The sequence below is a fragment of the Aotus nancymaae genome, unplaced genomic scaffold (genome assembly GCF_030222135.1).
Source record: "Aotus nancymaae isolate 86718 unplaced genomic scaffold, 86718_ANA_hifiasm-v0.15.2.pri h1tg000095l, whole genome shotgun sequence".
In the NCBI taxonomy this organism is placed as follows: Eukaryota; Metazoa; Chordata; class Mammalia; order Primates; family Aotidae; genus Aotus; species Aotus nancymaae.
The window spans coordinates 1,218,077-1,242,363 of NW_026988510.1; the positions used below are offsets into that span (position 1 = coordinate 1,218,077).

At 64.0% G+C, this 24,287-nt stretch overlaps 1 protein-coding gene across 4 annotated transcripts in view; it reads left to right on the top strand.

Annotated features, from left to right (window-relative positions):
• CBFA2T3 (CBFA2/RUNX1 partner transcriptional co-repressor 3) overlaps positions 1-22,962 on the top strand; it is a 108,195-nt gene extending 85,233 nt beyond the window's left edge. For all 4 annotated transcript variants that reach the window (XM_012466036.3, XM_012466037.3, XM_021671021.2 and 1 more), the window contains 9 exons: positions 2,252-2,493; positions 2,747-2,836; positions 11,818-11,999; positions 12,595-12,818; positions 14,794-14,879; positions 17,895-18,093; positions 18,602-18,670; positions 20,421-20,611; positions 22,663-22,962. In XM_012466036.3, the coding sequence (XP_012321459.2) occupies positions 2,252-2,493; positions 2,747-2,836; positions 11,818-11,999; positions 12,595-12,818; positions 14,794-14,879; positions 17,895-18,093; positions 18,602-18,670; positions 20,421-20,611; positions 22,663-22,962 (1,583 nt within the window). The remainder of the gene's footprint in view (positions 1-2,251; positions 2,494-2,746; positions 2,837-11,817; positions 12,000-12,594; positions 12,819-14,793; positions 14,880-17,894; positions 18,094-18,601; positions 18,671-20,420; positions 20,612-22,662) is intronic.
• The last annotated feature ends 1,325 nt before the right edge of the window (positions 22,963-24,287 follow it).

The window sequence follows — 24,287 nt, forward strand, 5'->3', positions numbered from 1 at the left end:
GGCTGGGAGACGCCTGTGGGGGAAGCATTGCTGGGGCTGGGAGACGCCTGTGGGGGAAGCATTGCTGGGGCTGGGAGACGCCTGTGGGGGAAGCATTGCTGGGGCTGGGAGACGCCTGTGGGGGAAGCATTGCTGGGGCTGGGAGACGCCTGTGGGGGAAGCATTGCTGGGGCTGGGAGACGCCTGTGGGGGAAGCATTGCTGGGGCTGGGAGACGCCTGTGGGGGAAGCATTGCTGGGGCTGGGAGATACCTGTGGGGGAATCATTGCTCGGGACTGGGAGATGCCTGTGGGGAAAGCATTGCTGGGGCTGGGAGATGCCTGTGGGGGAAGCATTGCTGGGGTTGGGAGATACCTGTGGGGGAAGCATTGCTGGGGCTGGGAGATACCTGTGGGGGAGGCATTGCTGGGGCTGGGAGATACCTGTCGGGGAAGCATTGCTGGGGCTGGGAGATACCTGTCAGGGAAGCATTGCTGGATCTGGGAGACACCTATGGGAAAGCATTGCTGGGGCTGGGAGATGCCTGTGGGGAAAGCATTGCTGGGGCTGGGAGATACCTGTGGGGGAAGCATTGCTGGGGCTGGGAGATACCTGTCAGGGAAGCATTGCTGGATCTGGGAGACACCTATGGGAAAGCATTGCTGGGGCTGGGAGATGCCTGTGGGGGAGGCATTGCTGGGGCTGGGAGATACCTGTCGGGGAAGCATTGCTGGATCTGGGAGACACCTATGGGAAAGCATTGCTGGGGCTGGGAGATGCCTGTGGGGGAGGCATTGCTGGGGCTGGGAGATACCTGTCGGGGAAGCATTGCTGGGGCTGGGAGATACCTGTCAGGGAAGCATTGCTGGATCTGGGAGACACCTATGGGAAAGCATTGCTGGGGCTGGGAGATACCTGTGGGGGAAGCATTGCTGGGGCTGGGAGATACCTGTGGGGCAAGCATTGCTGGGGCTGGGAGATGCCTGTGGGAGAAGCATTGCTGGGGCTGGGAGATGCCTGTGGGGGAAGCATTGCTGGGGCTGGGAGATACCTGTGGGGGAAGCATTGCTGGGGCTGGGAGATACCTGTGGGGGAAGCATTGCTGGGGCTGGGAGATGCCTGTGGGGGAAGCATTGCTGGGGCTGGGAGATGCCTGTGGGGGAAGCATTGCTGGGGCTGGGAGATGCCTGTGGGGGAAGCATTGCTGGGGCTGGGAGATGCCTGTGGGGGAGGCATTGCTGGGGCTGGGAGATACCTGTCGGGGAAGCATTGCTGGGGCTGGGAGATACCTGTCGGGGAAGCATTGCTGGGTCTGGGAGACACCTATGGGAAGGCATTGCTGGGGCTGGGAGATGCCTGTGGGGGAAGCATTGCTGGGGCTGGGAGATACCTGTGGGGAAAGCATTGCTGGGGCTGGGAGATGCCTGTGGGGGAAGCATTGCTGGGGCTGGGAGACGCCTGTGGGGGAAGCATTGCTGGGGCTGGGAGATGCCTGTGGGGAAAGCATTGCTGGGGCTGGGAGATGCCTGTGGGGGAGGCATTGCTGGGGCTGGGAGATACCTGTGGGGGAGGCATTGCTGGGGCTGGGAGATGCCTGTGGGGGAAGCATTGCTGGGGCTGGGAGACACCTATGGGAAGGCATTGCTGGGGCTGGGAGATGCCTGTGGGCAGAGTTTCTCAGGGTCAGGAGATGCCTGATCGAGGGTGGGGGCTATTGGTTCCGAACATCGTGGCAGAGGTGTGAGGGTAGCTGGCCTTTCAGGGGTATGAGCAGCTTCTCAAATCCCCAGTCTCCTTTGCCTCCAGCACGGGGGAACTGGGCTGTCAAGCCCCCAGTGTGTGGAGAAGCCGTGTCTGCCTGTTCACAGGGAAAACCGGAGCCAGCCTGGGGGGTCGGTGTCTCCCAGGCCTGGCGTAGGGGCCACACCCCTGCTGGGTGTGAAGGGCCTCACGTCAGCCCCAGAGCAAGTCCCAAGGCTCGTGCTGGGTGAGAAGCCACACTCAGAACACGGTTAACTCCACAGCCACCACCTTTGTGGGTGCCCTCGCGCCCTGGGGACCTGGTGCACAGGGCCTCACCTCCCTGGGTATTCACTTCCACATCTGTAAGGGGCTGTGTGTGACCCCTCCGAGCAGGGCTAGGAGGTCTGGCAGAGCTGCCCTGGGTGGGCCCGGGACTGCTGCTGTCCTCCTCCGTCACTGCTGTCCCAGTGTTGTCAGCGTCACTTCCACGTCCTCGCGTGCCTCACCCTCGCTCCCTTCCCTCCCGCAGTGATGAACGGCAGCAGCCCCTCGCCGACAGCCATCAACGGTCCGCCGTCCACACCCAACGGCTTCAGCCATGGCCCGGCCACCTCGTCCACAGCCTCCCTGTCCACACAGCACCTGCCCCCGGCCTGCGGGGCCCGACAGCTCAGCAAGCTCAAACGCTTCCTCACCACCCTGCAGCAGTTCGGCAGCGACATCTCCCCAGAGATCGGGGAGCGTGTGCGCACGCTCGTGCTGGGCCTGGTGGTGAGTCGGGCAGGGCCGGCCGGGGCCTGAATATTCCCTCCGTTTAGTGAAGATGCGGCACAGCCACCCCTCACGTGGGCTCCGTCCCGCCAACCAGGCGTGGGCCCACTCCCGCGATGCCCCCTGCACCCTCCCAGGCTTGCCCGGCTCCTGGGCTGCCTCCAACAGGGACCCTCCCCCTCAGGCATGGGCGGGACAGTGCTGGCTCTTGTGCTGAGTGGTGCCGACAAGAGGTGGGTTTTCTCCCCCGTAGAACTCGACGCTGACGATCGAGGAGTTTCACTGCAAGCTTCAGGAGGCCACCAACTTCCCTCTGCGGCCGTTTGTCATTCCTTTCCTGAAGGTAACGGCAAACCCAGTCCCTCCGTGTGAGGCCCCGAGTCCGTTCATTGCTAGCGTGTGATCAGGCATCAATCTTGGCCAACCCGGGACCTTCTAGTAACCTGGGGGAACGCTACTGACTAATCTGGGCCGATTCCTACTAGTTAAGGCCTGAAAATTAGTTAGCAGACCAGATGATTATTCAGCCACTAAATCCAGTGCAGGAGGCCGGGCGCGGTGGCTCATGCTTGTGACCCCAGCATTCTGGGAGGCGGACGTGGCCGGATCACGAGGTCAAGAGCTCAAGACCATCCTGCCCAACATGGTGAAACCCCGTCTCTACTAAAAATACAAAAATTAGCTGGGCTTGGTGGCGCACGCCTGTAGTCCCAGCTACTCAGGAGGCCGAGCAGGAGAATCACTTGAACCCAGGAGGCAGAGGTTGCAGTGAGCTGAGATCATGCCACTGTGCTCCAGCCTGGGTGACAGAGCAAGACTCTGTCTCAAAAAAAAAAAAAAAAAATGCAGTGCTGGGCAGGGCTGTCTGCTTCGGCTCTGGTTGCCGTTGGCTGAATGTGCTCACGCCACAGATGATGCTTGCGCATTAATGACGCGCCAGCGTGAGGCGAGGCTTGGGGACAAGGCCCAGGACGTGCGGCAGGTCCCTCCTGGAGCCAGCCTCCTGAGACCGGGAAGGCGCCCAGCCCACAGCCGCTGTCAAACTGCATGCGTGTGGTGGAGAAATATCCTGAAAGCCGCTTGAGCGCGGGCATGCTGGCAGGGGCCGAGGAGGAGGGCGGAGCTGGGTGCGGAGCCAGCCCCCGGCTTTCCAGGCAGCAGGAACTGCACGTGCAAAGGCCCTGAGGCATGGGGCGCCCTCTGGGCTTGAGGAACGGCAGAGGCGTCCATGTGACCGGAACAGAACGCGTGGCGCAGACAGCAGAGGCGAGGGCGGGAAGCGGCCTATGTGACAGGGAGGCGGGGGCGTCCGTGTGACCGGAACAGAACACATGGCACAGAGAGCAGAGGCGAGGGCGGGAAGCGGCCTGTGACGGGGAGGCGGGTGGATGAAGCGCTGTCAGGTGGAAGCGGGTCAGAGGTCACACCCAGATCGACTGTGGACCAGGGTGGCAGCACCAGGAGCTTGCCAGCCACACAGGCTCTCGGCCCAGCCCAAACCTACTCAGTCGGAGCCTGCATTTTCAAAGATGCCAGTCTGAGGAGCAGGGATTGTTTGAGGCCAGGAGTTCAAGACCAGTCTGGGTCATATGGCTACACCCCACCTTTTTTTTTTTTCTGAGACAGAGTCTCGCTTCGTCGCCCAGGCTGGAGTGCAGTGGTGCGATCTCGGCTCACTGCAGCCTCCACTTCCCGCTTTCAAGGGATTCTTCTGCCTCAGCCTCCCAAGTAGCTGGGACTACAGGTACCCGCCACCACACCCTGCTAATTTTTGTATTTTTCATAGAGATGGGATTTCACCATACTGGCCAGGCTGGTCTTGAACTCCTGACCTTGCGATCCGCCCACCTCGGCCTCCCAAAGTGCTGGGATTACAGGCATGAGCCACCGTGTCCGGCCACTAGACCCCATCTTTACAAAAACAATTAAAAATTAGCTGGGCATCGTATGCACCTGTAGTCCCAGCTACCTGGGAGACTGAGGTAGGAGGATCACGAGCCCAGGAGGTCAAGACTGCAGTGAGCTGTGATCGTGCCACTGCACTCCACCTGCGTGACAGAGTGAGACCCTGTCTCTGAATGAATGGATGAATTAATTAATTAATTAATCAAGCCAATGATTCCCACACACACATAAACGGGGCGGGCTCAGGTCTGCAGAGTCAGACGATCCTCTCTGCAGGCCTCACTTCCCCGAGACAGCTGCACATCTGTGAGCGGGAGTGGAGGAAAAGTTCCCCAAACCTGACTGACCGTGTGGCCCTCTCTGCCCAGCACGTGTTGGGGTCAGGGACTTGCCAGTGTGGCCACACCTGCAGGCCCACCCTGAGCATTGCCTACCCCGCTGCGGGCTCCGTCTCTGCTGGGCCAGGCCTCCCCTCAGGGGTGTAGAGGACAGAGCAGACCAGACGCCCCCGGCTCGAGCCCAACGCTGCCACTTAGCAGCTACTGGCACCTGGGCCAGGCCAGTTCCTCCGTGCCTCAGTTTCTGCGCCTGCAGAATGGAATCATTCACAGGCTGTTGGGAAGAATGGGGCCTCCACTCCTGGGCTCAGGGGAGTCTCCCACCTCAGCCTCCCGGGTAGCGGGGACTGCGGGGAGGGATGGCACGTTCTAGATTCATGTGGGACATCATCCCCGTCATCACCGTCCTGGGGTTTGAAGTGTCCCACAGAGGAGGATTGCTTTATAAGGATCTCTCACAGCCCTGGTGACCCGTCAAGGTGTATCATAGCACAGCCATGTTCCCGATTAGCAGGTGGGGAAACTGAGGCCCTTGGTTCCCCCAACAACCCCGGGTGGTGGAGAGATGGAGCCAGGGCTGAAACCTGGATTGTCAAACTGCAAACGCCACGGCCGTCACAGGGCACGCCCAGCGCGAGGCCCTCATTTCCTTCAGTCCCTCCCCAAGTGGACCCAACATCACACCCACCTCCACTCCCACCTTCCCTCCCTCTTCCACCCCCTCCCATCCCCCTGCTGCCCTCCCTCCTCCACACCCTCCTTCCTGCCTTCCCTCCCTCCTCCGCCCCCTCCTTCCTGCCTTCCCTCCCTCCTCCGCCTCCTCCCTCCTGCCTTCCCTCCCTCCTCCGCCCCCTCCCTCCTGCCTTCCCTCCCTCCTCTGCCCCTCCCTCCTGCCTTCCCTCCCTCCTCTGCCCCTCCCTCCTGCCTTCCCTCCCTCCTCTGCCCCTCCCTCCTGCCTTCCCTCCCTCCTCCGCCCCCTCCCTCCTGCCTTCCCTCCCTCCTCCGCCCCCTCCCTCCTGCCTTCCCTCCCTCCTCTGCCCCCTCCTGCCTTCCCTCCCTCCTCCGCCCCCTCCCTCCTGCCTTCCCTCCCTCCTCTGCCCCTCCCTCCTGCCTTCCCTCCCTCCTCTGCCCCTCCCTCCTGCCTTCCCTCCCTCCTCCGCCCCCTCCCTCCTGCCTTCCCTCCCTCCTCCGCCCCCTCCTGCCTTCCCTCCCTCCTCCGCCCCCTCCCTCCTGCCTTCCCTCCCTCCTCTGCCCCCCTCCTGCCTTCCCTCCCTCCTCCGCCCCCTCCCTCCTGCCTTCCCTCCCTCCTCTGCCCCCTCCTGCCTTCCCTCCCTCCTCCGCCCCCTCCCTCCTGCCTTCCCTCCCTCCTCTGCCCCTCCCTCCTGCCTTCCCTCCCTCCTCTGCCCCTCCCTCCTGCCTTCCCTCCCTCCTCTGCCCCTCCCTCCTGCCTTCCCTCCCTCCTCCGCCCCCTCCCTCCTGCCTTCCCTCCCTCCTCTGCCCCCCTCCTGCCTTCCCTCCTCCGCCCCCTCCCTCCTGCCTTCCCTCCCTCCTCTGCCCCCCTCCTGCCTTCCCTCCCTCCTCTGTCCCCCTCCTGCCTTCCCTCCCTCCTCTGTCCCCCTCCTGCCTTCCCTCCCTCCTCTGCCCCTCCCTCCTGCCTTCCCTCCCTCCTCTGCCCCCTCCCTCCTGCCTTCCCTCCCTCCTCTGCCCCCCTCCTGCCTTCCCTCCCTCCTCTGTCCCCCTCCTGCCTTCCCTCCCTCCTCTGTCCCCCTCCTGCCTTCCCTCCCTCCTCTGCCCCTCCCTCCTGCCTTCCCTCCCTCCTCTGCCCCTCCCTCCTGCCTTCCCTCCCTCCTCCGCCCCCTCCCTCCTGCCTTCCCTCCCTCCTCTGCCCCCCTCCTGCCTTCCCTCCTCCGCCCCCTCCCTCCTGCCTTCCCTCCCTCCTCTGCCCCCCTCCTGCCTTCCCTCCCTCCTCTGTCCCCCTCCTGCCTTCCCTCCCTCCTCTGCCCCCTCCTGCCTTCCCTCCCTCCTCTGCCCCTCCCTCCTGCCTTCCCTCCCTCCTCTGCCCCTCCCTCCTGCCTTCCCTCCCTCCTCTGCCCCTCCCTCCTGCCTTCCCTCGCTCCTCTGCCCCTCCCTCCTGCCTTCCCTCCCTCCTCTGCCCCTCCCTCCTGCCTTCCCTCGCTCCTCTGCCCCTCCCTCCTGCCTTCCCTCCCTCCTCTGCCCCTCCCTCCTGCCTTCCCTCCCTCCTCTGCCCCTCCCTCCTGCCTTCCCTCCCTCCTCTGCCCCTCCCTCCTGCCTTCCCTCCCTCCTCTGCCCCTCCCTCCTGCCTTCCCTCCCTCTTCTGCCCCCTCCTGCCTTCCCTCCCTCCTCCGCCCCCTCCCTCCTGCCTTCCCTCCCTCCTCCGCCCCCTCCCTCCTGCCTTCCCTCCCTCCTCTGCCCCTCCCTCCTGCCTTCCCTCCCTCCTCTGTCCCCTCCCTCCTGCCTTCCCTCCCTCCTCCGCCCCCTCCTGCCTTCCCTCCCTCCTCTGCCCCTCCCTCCTGCCTTCCCTCCCTCCTCTGCCCCTCCCTCCTGCCTTCCCTCCCTCCTCTGCCCCTCCCTCCTGCCTTCCCTCCCTCCTCTGCCCCTCCCTCCTGCCTTCCCTCCCTCCTCTGCCCCTCCCTCCTGCCTTCCCTCCCTCCTCTGCCCCCTCCTGCCTTCCCTCCCTCCTCCGCCCCCTCCCTCCTGCCTTCCCTCCCTCCTCCGCCCCCTCCCTCCTGCCTTCCCTCCCTCCTCTGCCCCTCCCTCCTGCCTTCCCTCCCTCCTCTGTCCCCTCCCTCCTGCCTTCCCTCCCTCCTCCGCCCCCTCCTGCCTTCCCTCCCTCCTCTGCCCCTCCCTCCTGCCTTCCCTCCCTCCTCTGCCCCTCCCTCCTGCCTTCCCTCCCTCCTCTGCCCCTCCCTCCTGCCTTCCCTCCCTCCTCTGCCCCTCCCTCCTGCCTTCCCTCCCTCCTCTGCCCCTCCCTCCTGCCTTCCCTCCCTCCTCTGCCCCTCCCTCCTGCCTTCCCTCCCTCCTCCACCTCCTCCCACACCCTGCTGTGCTCCTGCTCCCAGCTGGTGACAGAGGAGGGAGGCTGGGCCCATCTGGCGCTGTTTCCGTTCCTTAGCGGCTCTCCCTTCCCTTCTTTAACTTGCTTCAGGCTCCACCCCTCCCGACCTCGGGGACACTGTGCAGCTGCTTAGTAGCGGCAGATGCCCCACAGCCTCAGCCACCCCTTTTACCCCAGGAGCAGGGTCAGGCAGAGAGACGCCACGGTGTCCCCACGCCTGCCCTGCCAGGCCTCTGGCCCCTGCCCATGACGTCTGGTCAGGCCCTGGTGCCCATGGCCATGCCCCAGCATGGCGCCACCCACAGCACTGTTCTCGAGAGGGTCCTGTCTGCCTCAGTCTCCGCTCGGTACACAGGGGCTCCCACTGGCCTGTGCGGGGCGTCCCATCTCATGCCCCCACCCAGGGCCAAGGCCAGCGGGACTGTCCAGGACGTGAAGTCTATTCACCTCTCTGACATGGAGCTCAAGGCGGGAGGCCAGAAGGATTCAAAAATAAAAAGTAAAAATCAAGATCCTTCAGCCAGTTCTGCTTCTGGGACCTGTTAGTTACCCAGATACAGTCCAGAACCCTGGCCCTGCCATCCCACCCTGGGTGAAGCCCCCACCCACCCACACCCACTGCCAGAACCCTGGCCCTGCTGCCCCACCCCAAAGGGAGCCCCTGCCTCACCCACACCCACCGCAGGGCCACAGCCGCTCCAGACGCAGGAGGCAGTGTGGGAGTCCGACCCCCAGCCAGCCCCCTCGGGCCTCAGTGTTCCCGACTATGGCCTGGGCTGGGAGTGGGGTAGCACCTTCCCGAGACATCCACAGTCCCCGACGCCCAGCGTGGGGCATCCTCACGCAGCCTTGGAGACATCACCCTCGAAGCAGCAGGTGTGACACGCGGCAAAAACGAAGTAGCAGCAGTGAGGAGAGGGGGAACGCGACGGGAAGGTGCGGCGCAGGCTCGGGGCTCTCTGGCTGGAACTCCCGCCCTGCTTGAGTCCTCTCTTCCGCAGCTGGGGTGGTGAATCTGGTGAATTCCAGAGAGGACCAGGCTAATTCACCCGGAGCTCGCCAGGGCCGGTCTCAGCCAGAGTGTCCACAGCTCTAGTTTGCAGATGCAGCCAGGGTCAGAGAAGTTAAGTGAGCTGTGGGAGATCACGGCCCCTGGGCACCAGAGCCCATGGTCAGGGAGGCTCTAGCCGGGCGCTTGGAGGGCCCCAGAGCCCATGGTCAGGGAGGCTCTAGCCGGGCGCTTGGTGGGCCCCAGAGCCCACGGTCAGGGAGGCTCTAGCCGGGCGCTTGGAGGGCCCCAGAGCCCACGGTCGGGGAGGCTCTAGCCGGGCGCTTGGTGGGCGCCAGAGCCCACGGTCGGGGAGGCTCTAGCCGGGCGCTTGGTGGGCGCCAGAGCCCACGGTCGGGGAGGCTCTAGCCGGGCGCTTGGAGGGCCCCAGAGCCCATGGTCAGGGAGGCTCTAGCCGGGCGCTTGGAGGGCCCCAGAGCCCACGGTCAGGGAGGCTCTAGCCGGGCGCTTGGAGGGCCCCAGAGCCCATGGTCAGGGAGGCTCTAGCCGGGCGCTTGGCGGGCCCCAGAGCCCACGGTCGGGGAGGCTCTTGCTTGGCGCCAGAGCCCACGGTCAGGGAGGCTCTAGCCGGGCGCTTGGTGGGCACCAGAGCCCACGGTCGGGGAGGCTCTAGCCGGGCGCTTGGAGGGCCCCAGAGCCCACGGTCGGGGAGGCTCTAGCGGGGCACTTGGAGGGCCCCAGAGCCCACGGTCGGGGAGGCTCTAGCCGGGCGCTTGGAGGGCGCCAGAGCCCACGGTCGGGGAGGCTCTAGCCGGGCGCTTGGAGGGCCCCAGAGCCCACGGTCGGGGAGGCTCTAGCGGGGCACTTGGAGGGCCCCAGAGCCCACGGTCGGGGAGGCTCTAGCCGGGCGCTTGGAGGGCCCAGAGCCCACGGTCGGGGAGGCTCTAGCCGGGCGCTTGGTGGGCCCCAGAGCCCACGGTCGGGGAGGCTCTAGCCGGGCGCTTGGTGGGCCCCAGAGCCCACGGTCGGGGAGGCTCTAGCCGGGCGCTTGGTGGGGCCCAGAGCCCACGGTCGGGGAGGCTCTAGCCGGGCGCTTGGCAGAGCATCGGAGTCCCCGAAAGCCCTTTGGCTGAGCTAGCACCTTGGCCGCCGCTGCCACCATTGCAGACACCAGTTCCCCGGCCTGAGGTCCCATCTGTGCAGAGGGCAGCTCCAGGCACGCTCAGTCACAGCCTCCGTTCGGCGGTGGAGTTGGGGCATTTTGTGACCAGCTTGGTTTGCGTAGCATTTAGTGGCAACACCTCCCCAGGCACCCGGGGCTCCTGGGTACACAGTGGGGACGCTGCCTTGAAGGAGGATTCGCAGGAGGCTCCCACATTCCCCACCCCATTCTGCAGGCCTGGGGGTGTCATTCCCTGCTGGCCCAGGGCTGCTGTGCCTCTGGCCCACACACTGGTGCTGCCCAGTCCCGGGTCCCCTGCACCCTTTCCTGAGCCCCCCACACGTGGCCAAAGGGTCAGGCTCTCCGGAAGCTGGGGGACATGGCTCCACCCACCACCTGGCTCCCAGCTGGCCCCAGCTGGCCACGGACCCAGATGTTCTCCCTGCCTAACAGCGCCCAGCAGGTTCCCGAACTGGCCAAGGGGAGGCCCCTGGGGAGAGGCTGACGAGGGAAGGGAGGATGTTTGGCTCCGAAGCCCTCCCGGGACCTCCTTTCCCAGCTCATGCTCCTAATGTGCTCAACAGATGGCTGGTTGGCCCCAGTTCAGCTATCCAAAGAGAAAAGCAGGCCAGCAGCCAGCACTGCCAGAGGGCCTGGTGGATGCGCTCCTGGGAAGGAGAACGCGGCGTGGCAGCTTTGAAATGCATGAGAAAGTTGGGGAATTGTATTTATTTACAAATACTTGGAACTGCCGGCTCTCCCAAGTGGTCTGCCGCCAGGCCCTGGTCCAGCGCGCTCAGCGTCCAGCCTGTCCGCCCTCCTGCGGCAGCTCTGGGAAGACTGTGGGGAAGTCACACGAGGGGCCCGGCTTGCTGCCCAGCAGTGCCAGCCTGGAGCCAGGGAGGGGGTGGCAGGCACCTCGGGTCCGCACAGGCGTCAAAGGCAGGGTCCGCATAGAAGCCTGTGTGCTGGGCCTCCCGTACCGCAGTCCTTACCCACAGATGTGGAGCCAGGTCTCAGCCCTGTCCTCATCGTGGTTGGGGGGTCGGAGCAGCGTGGCCACAGAACACCAGAGTTCAGTCCCCACTCCACGCTCCGTCCAGGCCGAGGCTGGAAACCAATGGGGAGGGGAGGCCGACTCCACGGCGTTTGCCATCAGAGCTGGAGCGGACAGACTGCAGGCAGACCAGCCTGGCTCCGCTCCCGGCTCCCTCGTGTGACCGGCTGCAGCCCGCGGCCGCCTCCCTGCTCTGAGCCTGCACCTCCCCAGCTGTGCCCGGTCCTGTGGTGCCTGCCGGGCGGGGCGGGAGGGTGCAGGCGGGAAGAGCAGCCACCATCTGCGGCACCATCCTCCTCGCCTTCTCCCTACCGCGCCGTGGGAGGGAGCTCCGTGCAGTGGAAAAGCCCCAGCCTGGGATCCCAGGATCTGGCTTAAGTTCCACACACACTAAGTGGCTGCGTGGCCCAGGTGAGGCGCTCCCACAGGTGAGGCCAGCCTCCGTGGATCTGGCTCAAGTTCCACACACACTAAGTGGCTGCGTGGCCCAGGTGAGGCGCTCCCACAGGTGAGGCCAGCCTCCGTGGATCTGGCTCAAGTTCCACTCACACTAAGTGGCTGTGTGGCCCAGGTGAGGCGCTCCCACGAGCCTCCGTGCCCGCCCTCTCACAGCACTGTGAGGAAGGAACTTGAGGTCCAGCGAGCTGGAGCACCGTGCCCAAGGTCACGTTGAGCCGTCAGCCACCCAGCCCAGGCGCCCTCTGTTCAGACCTGAGTGGAGCTGGGCACCCCTGCACGCCACCCACGCCCTCCACGCCCTCCTTCCCCACCCCACAGGCAAACCTGCCCTTGCTGCAGCGGGAGCTCCTACACTGTGCCCGGCTGGCCAAGCAGACGCCCGCCCAGTACCTGGCCCAGCACGAGCAGCTCCTGCTGGACGCCAGCGCCTCCTCCCCCGTCAACTCCTCAGAGCTGCTGCTGGAAGTCAACGAGAACGGCAAGAGGAGGACGCCCGACAGGTACCCGTGGGCTCCGGGCGTCTGGGCTGAGGGTGCGGTGGACACGCGGCTCATGCGGCTCCCCTCTTGGTAAGAGAGGGGACCTCCTCTGGGGCCGCAGCCAGCCCAGCCAGCCTCTGTGCAGGTGGACGCCCCGGTGGGCTGCAGGCTCGGATGCTCCGGAGAGCTGAGGAGGACAGAGAGGAGGCTGGCGGGAGTCGCTGCCCGGCTCTTCCCTCTGGGCTGGGCATGGACTCCGAGCATTCAGGGGTTCGGCGTCCCCAGGTGCCCAGGCTGGGCCCACTCTGCCGCCATAGACGGGCTTGTGCTACAAATGCCCAAGGGGCAGGTGGTCTCCAGTCCCAGGAGGCCAGTGTATCCCTTTTCTCGTTCCCAGAGCACAGGGTCCTGCTCCTGGACCACCGAGCCCCAGGATCCATGCAGGGGTTGAGGCTGGCTTGGGCCCTGGCAGCGGGGTGGAGGGTGTGGGCCCCGTGTCTGTCTCACCCTTACGTGTCCTCTTTCTCTCTGCCCACGCCTGTCTGCCTCACCCCCTGCACGTCCGTCCTGGCTCTCCTGTATCCACTGACCCCACCCCGACTGCTCTTTGGGCTAGGACCAAAGAGAATGGGTCGGACCGTGACCCGCTGCACTCTGAGCACCTCAGCAAACGGCCATGCACCCTGAACCCTGCCCAGCGCTACAGCCCCAGCCACGGGCCGGCACAGCCCACGCCGCCGCCGCACTACCGCCTGGAGGACATGGCCGTGGCCCACCACTTCCGAGACCCCTACCGCCACCCGGACTCCCAGGAGCTGCGGGAGCGCCAGCGGCCACTCGGTGAGCAGTGCAGTGGGGCAGGAGCGTGGATGCGTGCTCCAGGAGCACATGTGCGCCCACCTGTGTGCACCCGAACTCAGGAGACCCCTGCCTCCACCTAGCACCATTCAGGGCCAGGAGGGCCCATCCCCCCGGGGCAGGGTGCTGGCTGCAGAGGGGCATGTCCTGGGCCCTGAGCCCACCTCTCCCCCCCGGGGCAGGGTGCTGGCTGCAGAGGGGCGTGTCCTGGGCCCTGAGCCCACCTCTCCCCCTGGGGCGGGCAGCCTGGGCCTGGAGTAGAGCTGCTACGTGGCTCTCATCCAAGCTTGGCAACGCCCATGGAGCACCTGCAAGCGGGTCACGTGGCTCTCTGTATCTCAGGCTTCTCCCCCGTCACTTGGGTTAGACGAGAGTCCCACCTCGCAGAGTCAGGGCCCAGGAGAGTTAATACAGGGCCCAGCGAGGGCTGCCGTGAGGCCTGGCTGGTATTTATGACAGGGCGGTGGGAAAAAAGTCTCTGTGCATTTTACCCTTCACTCATTCCCAAGCCTGTCATCCGGGTGGCAGCAGCGCCCCATACCACAGATGAGGAGACTGAGGCTCGGAGAACACATGGACTGCACCCACGGTCTCATAGCCCAGCCTGCCCGACCTTCTGGCATCCTCTGTGCAGAGGACCGAGAAGTGGTTAGGGCCAGTCCCACCCCAGGACCCCAGGACTCCCCAGGACAGGCTGCGGGAAGGCCTCAGGCCTGCCATGCTGAGGCAGAGGCCCAGGGCACGGTGGGGGCCCAGCAGCAGGGTCAGCAGAGGCCTTGCCCTGCCCAAGGCCGTCTCCCAGCCCCCAGCTTGCGGAACGTTCCAGGGCCCAGGCCCAGGCAGCAGGTGACAGCGTCTGGTCGGGCAGGTGCCGACTCCCGCCTGCTTCTGCTGATGCAAAAATAAACACCAGCTGTCGGGCTCATCTCAGCCACTATTTTGGTTGGGGTGTCGGTGCCGGCTGTGGCTTCGCAGGCGGCGGGGCAGGGTGGTGACTTTGAGCTGTGGCTGCCACCTCCCCACCTCTTCTGCTATTTCAGGGAGCCATTCCAGGTTAGGGGCCGAAAGGTCCCAAAAGGGAAGGCCTCAGCCCCGAGAAGCGTGGCCCACGGCCAGATACCAAAAACGGCGGGGGCTGGAAGCCTGTTTCTCCAGAAGCCACGGGCGCAGCCACCGCAAAAGAGTCAGACGCTGCTGGGCGTCACTCACATGTCAGTTTCTGATGACCTGTGGGAGTGGCCCCTGGGGCTTCAGTCCTGGAGCCTGACAGAAGGGAAGACCTGAGACACGCTGCATTCAGCAGAGAACGTCTCCCAGATCAGGCGGTCCTCAGAGCCAGCGCATCTGAGAGCCTGGCCTCAGCATGGCCAGTGGTGTTCACAGGACAGGCAGGAGGCGGTGCTGAGGCCACGTGGTTGGGTGCCGCTCGGCATGGCCCTGTCTGAGTCGCAGGCACCTGCAGGTGACCTCAGAGGGCTGCTGTGAATGACAGACCAGCTCCTCCCAGCAAGGTTTCCCGTTAGTTGACGGACCGAGGCAGGTGCAGGTCGTGTGTGAGTTGGCACCGAGGCACCCTCAGGCCACACTTGGCCTAGCAAGACTTTCGTAGGCAGTGGCTGAGGACAGCGCTCCAGTCCAGCCAGGCTTGATCCGCACCAACGCTCCCTGCCTGGTGGCCCTGGGCAAACACATCCCCTAAACAGCCTCGGTTGCCTCGGCTGCAGAACAGGACTGAGACTGGACCCTCCCTCGGAGGCGAGTGCACAGAACCTGGGGCAGCTGAGTAACTCAGGCATCCTCCACGTGCATCGGGTCAGCCAGCCCTTTGGTCACCCTGTCTGTCATCCCCAGTGGGCACAGCCCATGGGAAGGGCCTGGGAGTAGAGGGCGGGGTCTGGGAGAACAGGGCAGAGCTGGCTGTGGGGGAGACCTAAGCGTGCACCTCCTCCGTCTGCAGTGGTGCCTGGGTCCCGGCAGGAGGAAGTGATCGACCACAAGCTCACAGAGCGTGAGTGGGCAGAAGAGTGGAAGCACCTCAACAACGTGAGTGTCCGCGCACAGCCACGCCGACGCACACAGCCACGCCAACGCACACAGCCACGCCGACGCACACAGCCACGCCGACGCACACAGCCACGCTGATGCACACAGCCACGCACACACACACACAGCCACACATGCACACATACAGCCACACATGCACACAGCCACACCCACACACACAGCCACGCTGACGCACACAGCCACGCACACACAGCCACGCCGAGGCACACAGCCATGCACACACACACACAGCCACACATGCACACAGCCACACCCGCCCCCACAGCCACACACACACACACACACAGCTGCACCCACACAGCCACACACATGCACACAGCCGCACCCACAGACACAGACACACATGCACACAGCCACACACACACCCCCACACAGCCACACATGCACACAGCCACGCCGATGCACACAGCCACACACACACACAGCCACACACACACACAGCCACACCCGCCCCCACAGCCACACTCACACACACAGCCGCACACACACAGCTGCACCCACACAGCCACACATGCACACAGCCACACCCACAGACACAGCCACATTCATGCACACAGCCACACCCACAGACACAGCCACACCCACAGACACAGCCACACCCACAGACACAGCCACACTCATGCACACAGCCACACACATGCACACAGCCACACTCGTGGACACAGCCACACTCATGCACACAGCCACACCCACCCCCACAGTCATACTCACAGACACAGCCACACATGCACACAGCCACACCTGCCCCCACAGCCACACTCACACAGCCGCACACACACACAGCTGCACCCACACACAGCCACACATGCACACAGACACACACACACACACAGCTGCACCCACACACACAGCCACACATGCACACAGCCGCACCCACAGACACAGCCACATTCATGCACACAGCCACACCCACAGACACAGCCACACTCATGCACACAGCCACACTCACAGACAGCCACACCCACAGACACAGCCACACTCATGCACACAGCCACACTCATGCACACAGCCACACCCACAGACAGCCACATTCACGCACACAGCCACACACAGCCACACCCACCCACACAGCCACATCCATGCACACAGCCACACTCACAGCCACACCCACCCACAGCCACATTCACACACACAGCCACACCCACACACACAGCCGTATACATGCACACAGCCACATTCATGCACACAGGTACACCCACCCACACAGCACACTCACACAGCCACACATGCACACAGCCACACGCACATAGCCACACTCATGCACACAGCCACACCCAGCCACACTCACCGACAGCCACACAGCCACACATGCACACAGCCACACACAACCACACATGCACACAGCCACACTACAGCCACACATGCACACAGTGACATGCACACAGCCACACCCCCACACACAACCACACTCATGCACAGTCACAGACACAGTCACACTAATGCAGTCACACTCATGCACATAGCCACACCCATGCACACAGCCACACTCACACCCACACCCACAGACACAACCACACTCACACACAGTCACACACACAGTCACACACACAGTCACACTAATGCAGTCACACTCATGCACACAACCACACCCATGCACACAGCCACACTCATGCACACAGCCACACTCACAGACAGCCCCACCCACAGACACAACCACACCATGCATAGTCACACACACAGTCACACTAATGCAGTCGCATTCATGCACACAGCCACACTCAGAGCCACACCCACAGACACAACCACACTCATGCACAGTCACACACACAGTCACACTAATGCAGTCACACTCATGCACACAACCACACCCATGCACACAACCATACTCACAGACACAACCACACTCACGCACAGTCACACACACAGTCACACTAATGCAGTCACACTCGCACACAACCACACCCATGCACACAGACACACTCATGCACACAGCCATACTCACAGCCACACCCACAGACACAACCACACTCACGCAGTCACACACAGTCACACTAATGCAGTCACACTCATGCACACAATCACACCCATGCACACAGCCACACTCATGCACACAGCCACACCCACAGATACAACCACACTCACACACAGTCACACACAGTCACACTAATGCAGTCACACTCATGCACACAGCCGCACCCACGCACACAACCACACCCATGCACACAGCCGCACCCACACACACTGCCACACTCATGCATATGGTGACACTCATGCACACAGCCACGCCCATGCACAGCCACACCCAGGAACACAGCCACATTCGCACACACACAGACACACACACAGAGCCATACTCATGCACACAGCCACACCCACACACAGCCACGCCTGCACAGCTACACCCATGTGGGTGCCCCTGGGCTCAGTGCCTGCCTGTGTGGCCTGCCACATCCCCTCCCAGCTGCACGTCCTCACCTGAGCTCCCCCGCCACCGCCGCCCCACTGTTGGCCCAGGCCGGTGTAGGGCATTGTGAGAAACGGAGGATTCATGAAACTGACAGGACCAACATGGTGGGCCTCACCTTCTGTCATCCGCTCACTGGCTCTTCCCAGAGTATATCCTGAGTCTCGAAAGCAGTTTGGGGAAAAGCAGTTCTGGGGCCTCTTTGAGGCAGGACACGTGCAGGGATGGCCCCTGAACTGGCTCCTCAGAACCCACCCAGCCCATCCTGCAGCCTGTCCTGGGAGGGGTCGCCGGGACGGAAGGGGAGCCCAAGCAGAAAGCCAGGTCTCTGAAGCAGAGCCCACCTCAGTGGGTTAAAAAGGAGAATCCCCAACTCCTGCGTGCGTCTGAGCATGTGTCCCGCGTGAGCCTGGTACCCACAGGCGCTGGGCAGTCCCAGGCCAGGGACCCGTCTTCCCACGTACCCCTCATGGGTGGGGGGCTGGCTGGGCACCCCTCCTGTCTGTGGCCTAGCCCAGCGGGCAGCACAGGGACCGTCCGGTGCACCCTGGCCCCCGAGGTGCTGAAGGCTGCCCGCCCGCTCGCCCCAGCTCCTGAACTGCATCATGGACATGGTGGAGAAGACGCGGTGCTCGCTCACGGTGCTGCGCCGGTGCCAGGAGGCTGACCGCGAGGAGCTCAACCACTGGGTGCGGCGCTACAGTGACGCAGAGGACGTGAAGAAGGTCCCCACTCCCGCCACCGCCCGGCCCCGCAGCAGCTCTGCCGGCCCTGAAGGGTCTCAGCTAGGTGTGTGGGAGGCGGGGGGCGCGGGAGCGGCGCGGGGCGCCTCTGGCGGGGCTGACGCCTGTGACGGCTGTGCCAGGCAGGCAGTGCAGTCAGACCCCAGGCAACAAAACAGGTTCACGTGAGAAAGAGGCACCTTTTTCACTTCGTACAAACACACTGCTCGGTGTCCTGGGAGGCCTGGAGCTCAGGGCGTCCAGTGGGCCAGAGGATCAGAGTGGGGAGGCCCTGAGGGTCTCTGCTCCTCTGCCTCGATGATGCAGAAACCAGGAGAGGCCTAGAACGCACACGGCTCCCAGCCCAATCCAGGGGCCACAGCTCTCATGCCCCCATGCCCGAGCACTGCCCTGGGCGCCTGCTGACTGTGCCAGATGGTGACCTGGTCACCTGGGCTCTCCCCCAGGCAAGCACACGCACTCGCCCCGCACTCAGGCCCAGCTGGGGTGGGCAGGGCCCTGTCGTGGAGGGCAGCCATGTGGCCCATCCTGTGTGACGCTGGCCCCTGTTTCAGACATCCCCCGGGAGTTCCTGCCGAGGACCCTCACCGGCTACATGCCCGAGGACATCTGGAGGAAGGCAGGTGAGTGGGGACGGCCTGGGCAAGCAGCGCTGTGGGAGGCCAGGGCCCCAGACACCCCCAGCACAGCCGTGAGGCGCTCCTGTCTCCATCTGGGGGCTCAGGCTATAGCAGGGTTTTATGCCTTCTGCCCTGTGGCTCACCGAGGGGTCAGAGTGGATTCACACTCAGAGCGGGACGGCTGCTACCTGCAGCTACCAGGAAACGGACGGGCACCGCCCAGCAGAATACAGTGTGTCCTGGCCCTGCACTCCCAGGGGGCATGCAGAAGCAGACGCACTCGGAGCCCAGGTGTATCAGGCGTGTGGGGCCCAAGTCCACGTGGAAGGGGGGCAGAACTCAGGCGGACGTGGAGCTGAGCGCTGGGCAGGGCTATGGGGTGGGGGCTGGAGCGGAGCCGGGTCTGTGGACAGCCAGACGAGGCTGGTAGTAGTGAGAGGAGGTGGGGCCCAGGTGGATTTTGGCCTTCAGCTGGGCTCATTGTGTGGGTTGAGGACGGGGGAGGAGAATGTTGGCATGGAGGGAGTGGAGGGTCCCAGCCTGGAGCTGGGGGTAAGGTTGCATACTCCAGGGCTGCCAGGAGCAAGGCTGGTGGGTGAGGACAGGTCTGGACCCCCAGCCTGGTTGGCAGGAAGGGGTCCTCACTTGCCTAGCCTGCCCCAACTCCGTCCAACCCCATGGCAGAGCCTTGTAGGGCATCTGCTGACGTCTGGGCAGTGATCTCAGGCCAGGGTCCGTTGGCCACTGCCCGGTCAGGGGGCCCCAGCCGGCCCTGCCAGCAGCTCCACACAGCCCAGTGTCCAAACACCGGGACAGGGAAGCTCATGGAGTTGTCTTGACTCCTTCAGCGGGGCCCTGCTAATCCCACTCCTCCCCATGTGGCCACTTCCCAGTCGAGTCCCTCAGCCTGCTGTAGGAACAGCAATCTGGGTAAACTGAGGTAGGCCTGGGAGGCCTTAGTGGCCATTTAGCGAGATTCCTGGGAGAGGGAGGGGGTGTCATTCATGACATTGGAGGGCACAGTCCAGAGTGGACACTGGGCGTGGGCAGGGCTGGGCAGCGGTACCGGGGTCTCCAGCTGGCCCGAGGGTCTCTTTCAGTGGTAGAGTTGAAACCCAGCCTTCCCAGCTGGGCAGTGGTGCTCCGTGGAGCTGCTCTCTGCGCCCGCCCCACCTTAGCACAGATCAGGATCAAACAATGGGGTCAGGGAGCGTGGTCTTCTGAAGCCAGCCAGGGTAAAGGATGGCAGGTGTGGCGCAGGCTCTGGGGTGACGGCACAGAGCCCTGGACGAGGGGCTTCCTTGCTGCTGCTGGGTGGGGCCGGAGGCGAAGGCAGAGTTGTCCAAGGGTTTTGGGTGCGGCTCCCGGAGCAACAGCAGCAGCCGCTCACCCGGCTCTCGTGAGGAATGCAGGTTCCAGGCACGCCCACAGCTACGCCAGACTCTGGGGTGGGCCTGGCCATGGCCCTGCAAGGGTGCATCCCCTGGGGAGCCGCTGCAGCACAGCGTGAGCTTAGAAAAGCCTCTGTGTGCTGGCCAGGGGACCCAGCTTGCACAGGCGTGCCTGGGATGCCCACGTTGATCTGCATGCACTGGTGTCTGTACAGGCATAAAGCCGTCAGCGTGTGCCTGTGTGTGTGTCCAGCTGCACACGGTGATCTCAGATCACGGCCCCCAGGTTGTGGGCGTAGGAAGACCAGACACCCATCTGGGATGGCCCATGTGACTGCCATCCCTGCCCGTGTCCCTTGCAGAAGAGGCGGTGAATGAGGTGAAGCGCCAGGCAATGTCAGAGCTGCAGAAAGCCGTGTCGGACGCAGAGCGCAAAGCACACGAGCTCATCACCACGGAGCGCGCCAAGATGGAGCGGGCCCTGGCCGAGGCCAAGCGTCAGGCCTCCGAGGACGCGCTGACGGTGGTCAACCAGCAGGAGGACTCCAGCGAGGTAGGGCCATCCGCCACGCAGGCACCCGCCCCTGCCTCGGCTCCCGTGCGCCCCGTGCCACCCCCGTGAGCATTCTGAGCCTCCGTGGCATCGGCACGCACACCATCCCTTCCCGCACGGTGCTTATCAGCACAGAGACCCCGTGTGGCCTGGCGAGGCGTCCTGTGGGTGTCCCCCTTCTATAGATGCAGAAACTGAGGGCTCAAGAGGGTTCTGGTTTGTCTGAGGTCACGACCTTGGGAAGTGGTGGGGCCAGGGCTCGAGCCCAGGTTGACATGCTGAGACGGAGCCCCACTCTGTCGCCCAGGCTGGAGTGCAGTGGCACAATCTCGGCTCACAACCTCCGCCTCTGGGGTTCAAGCGGTTCTCCTGCCTCAGCCTCCCAAGTAGCTGGTACTATAGGCACCCACCACCACGCCTGGCTAATTTTTGTATTTTTGGTAGAAATGAGGTTTCGCCATATTGGCCAGGCTGACCTCAGGTGACCCACCTGCCTCGGCCTTCCAAAGTGCTGGGATGACAGGCGAAGGCCACCGTGCCTGGCCTGAAACCCCCGTGAGAGCGGCAGGATCCAGGAGAGCTGTGAGGGCCCCACACGGCCTCCGAGGCACCCAGCTTCCTCCCGGCGCCCACGGCAGGCCTGAGAGTCACCCTGCTTGTGCCTGTGCGTCTGGGAGGGAGGCGGGAGCAGAGGACCCTCTGTGACTCTTTTCCACCTAGTCCAGGAAGAGGGGAGAGCGAGGGACCCTTTCCAGGGGAGCCCCAGGAGTATCCCTTGAGACGGCAGTTCTCTGTCCAAAGCCCCTGTGTCTGTGCCTGGGCCAGCCCTGCGGTGGGAGGAGATGGGGCACATCAGTTCAGGCGTCTGCACCAGCCCTGTCCACACGTGCTGTCAGCTGGGAAGAAGCTAGAACAGAACAGGCAAAACTCTCACAGAGCTGGCACTTGAGTGGGCAGAGAGAGAGAGAAACAGCACACGCCGAAGTGAGGCGTGCAGTTTCAGGAGGGGGAGGTGTGTGGGGAGCGGGTTGTGGAGGCCTCATGGCCGGTGACTCCTGAGCAGAGGCTGGGAGGAATGAAGCTGGCGTCGCAGGCATCGGGGCAGAGGATGAAGCTGGCCATGTGGGCATCATGGCAGCAGGCCCAGCAGAGGGACTGGCAGGGACCAGGGCCAGGGGCGGGGACCGTGCCTGGAGATGCGGGGTCTGCAGGGAGGCTGCGGTGGCTGTGGCTGTGAGGGCACAGTGGTGTGGGAGGTGGTACCTGGGGCTTTGGAGGCCAAACAGGGACCTGGGCTTCTCCCCTGGGGCAGCTTTGGGCTTCCTGTCCCACAGCCCAGCCATCTATCTGTGTGAGAGCTCCAGCTGGGCCCCAGGAAGAAGCATGCTCAGGCTTCGTGTGGCATCCCTGACCCCCTGTGCTCACAGCCATGCCTGGGGCACAGCCCACCCTACAGGAAGGGAGCAGAGCCCACCACAGGGTGGGGGCAGAAGTGGCAGGGTACACCAGAGGTGGGGGTATCAGAGGGGGGTGTGCAGCAGAGATGGTGGGTGGGGGACAGAGGCAGGGGAGTGCAGCAGAGGCGGGAATGGGGCAGAGGTGAGGAGGGAGACAGGCGGGGGCCGAGGCGGGGGTGGGTGCAGCGGTGGCGGAGGGGTCAGAGGGGGTCATGCAGCAGGGGTCGCAGCGCGGGCGGCGTGCAGCAGAGATGGACGGTGAGGTCTCAGTAGCCTCAGTTCTGCGGGGGCCAGGGCCGTGCCCTTCAGTTTCCTGGTGAGCTCAGGAGGGCTTCCTGGAGGTGAGGCAGGGGCTGTGGTCCAGTCAGCACAGTGCAGACCTGTCTGGGTGGGCCGGAGCGTGAGTTGACACTGTCTCCCCAGATGGCCCGGTGAGTGGCTGTGTCTGGGGAGCGGCCCGAGGGCTGTGGGCTTCGGAGCTTCTCTCTTCTCACCTAGTGAGACGTGGCTGGGTCTGAGTGGCTTGGTTGGGGCCTGTGCTGGGGATTCACGTGGCCTGACCCAGCCCTGACGGGCCCCTCTGCCCCCACGCAGAGCTGCTGGAACTGTGGGCGGAAGGCCAGCGAGACGTGCAGTGGCTGCAACGCAGCGCGCTACTGCGGTTCCTTCTGCCAGCATCGGGACTGGGAGAAGCACCACCACGTGTGCGGCCAGAGTCTGCAGGGCCCTGCGGCCGCGGTGGCCGACCCGGTGCCCGGACCGCCCGACGTCGCCAACGGCCTGGGCCCCTCCCTGCCCATGGGTGCTGCCAGCCCCAGCGAAGCCGGCTCTGCGGGGCCTTCTCGCCCCGGCTCCCCCAGCCTGCCTGGCCCGCTGGATGCCGTGCCACGCTGACCCGACTGGCCCCCGACCTGCTGGACACAGTACCCTGCCGACCCCACCCAGCTCTGGGCCCTCCGGATGCCCGACTCCCGGCCCGCCAGATGCTGCGCCCTGCCCAGCCCCGGGGAGCCGACCAATTAGAGTCAGTGCTGCTGCTGCCGCTCTCCAAGAGAAGACACGGAACCAACAGAACCGCATTCGGTGCACCTGCCTCAGCTGCCTCATGACCCCACGCACAGGCCTCCTGGCAGCCCCTGCTCCAGCATCCTCAGAGCCTCGACTGAGCTTTAGGGCGGAGCGGTGCCGCAGGCGCGTTGGCTCTGCCCGCCCGTCTCTTCCTCTCCCCTCCCTCTGTGACCATCACGCGCTTTCTCTCCAATGACAGATTCTAATTGGTGGCTTACATTTTCAGCAAAGAATTTTGGGGGGTTTTGTTTGTTGGCAAAAGAGCTACTCGGAAATGGACAAAGAAAACTGGGGGTTCTCCCTCTCCTGACTGAAAAGGGAGGAAGAAAACTGATTTTATAGCCGGAGATCTGCGCGCCAGCTGGGCCCCTCCCCCAGGGGCCTGAGGCAGACCCTGGAAGGTGGAAGGAAAGACCTTCAGTTTCTGACTCAAGAAGCATATTGGTTTCAGATTTTTTTCCCTGTAATGTCAAACTCTTTGGCTTTAAGTAAAAATCCAAAAAGTTTTTTATAAAAGCGAAGGAAGCGAACTTGTGAACTACGTGCGAGCTAGCCAGCCAGGGATACCGGACACACCTCCGCTCCAAAGGAAACCCCAAATCTGTTTTCACTGCCAAAGTGTTTCTTCCACTGTTTTCCTCGCTCCTGGCTTTGTCCGGACGTGGGTCTCTTCTGTTTCGGTTTTCTTTGTGGGGTGTCAGGGTACTGGGGTGTGGAGGGTTTGTGCCCAGTGAGAAGCGACTTCTGTTTCCTTCCGAGTGGGCATTGGTGCGTCCGCCGCGGGGGCGCGATCTGCGTGTGGCCGCCGTGGCCTGTGTCCGGGCGCCGTGGCCTGTGTCCTGGGATCTCGGGAAGGACACGCCGTCTGTCCTCATGCCCTCGTGACTTTTCACATCTCCTTTTTCCACTTGTGAAAAAAAAGTGCTAACGTTTTCTTCCCAGAGAGAGCATAATTCAAACAAAACCGAGACAATCTTTGGGGTTGTTGACTGCTTTTCCGGCATGTGGAGACGGCAGGGCTCCCGACGACGCCTCTTCTCTGCCAGCCCCTCCTCCTCTACCTCTCCGCTCCGCGCCTCCGCCGGCTCCCGGCCCCATCGCCCCAACCCATGCCTCTCTGCAGCTACTCCCCTTTCTTCCAAACTTTTGCA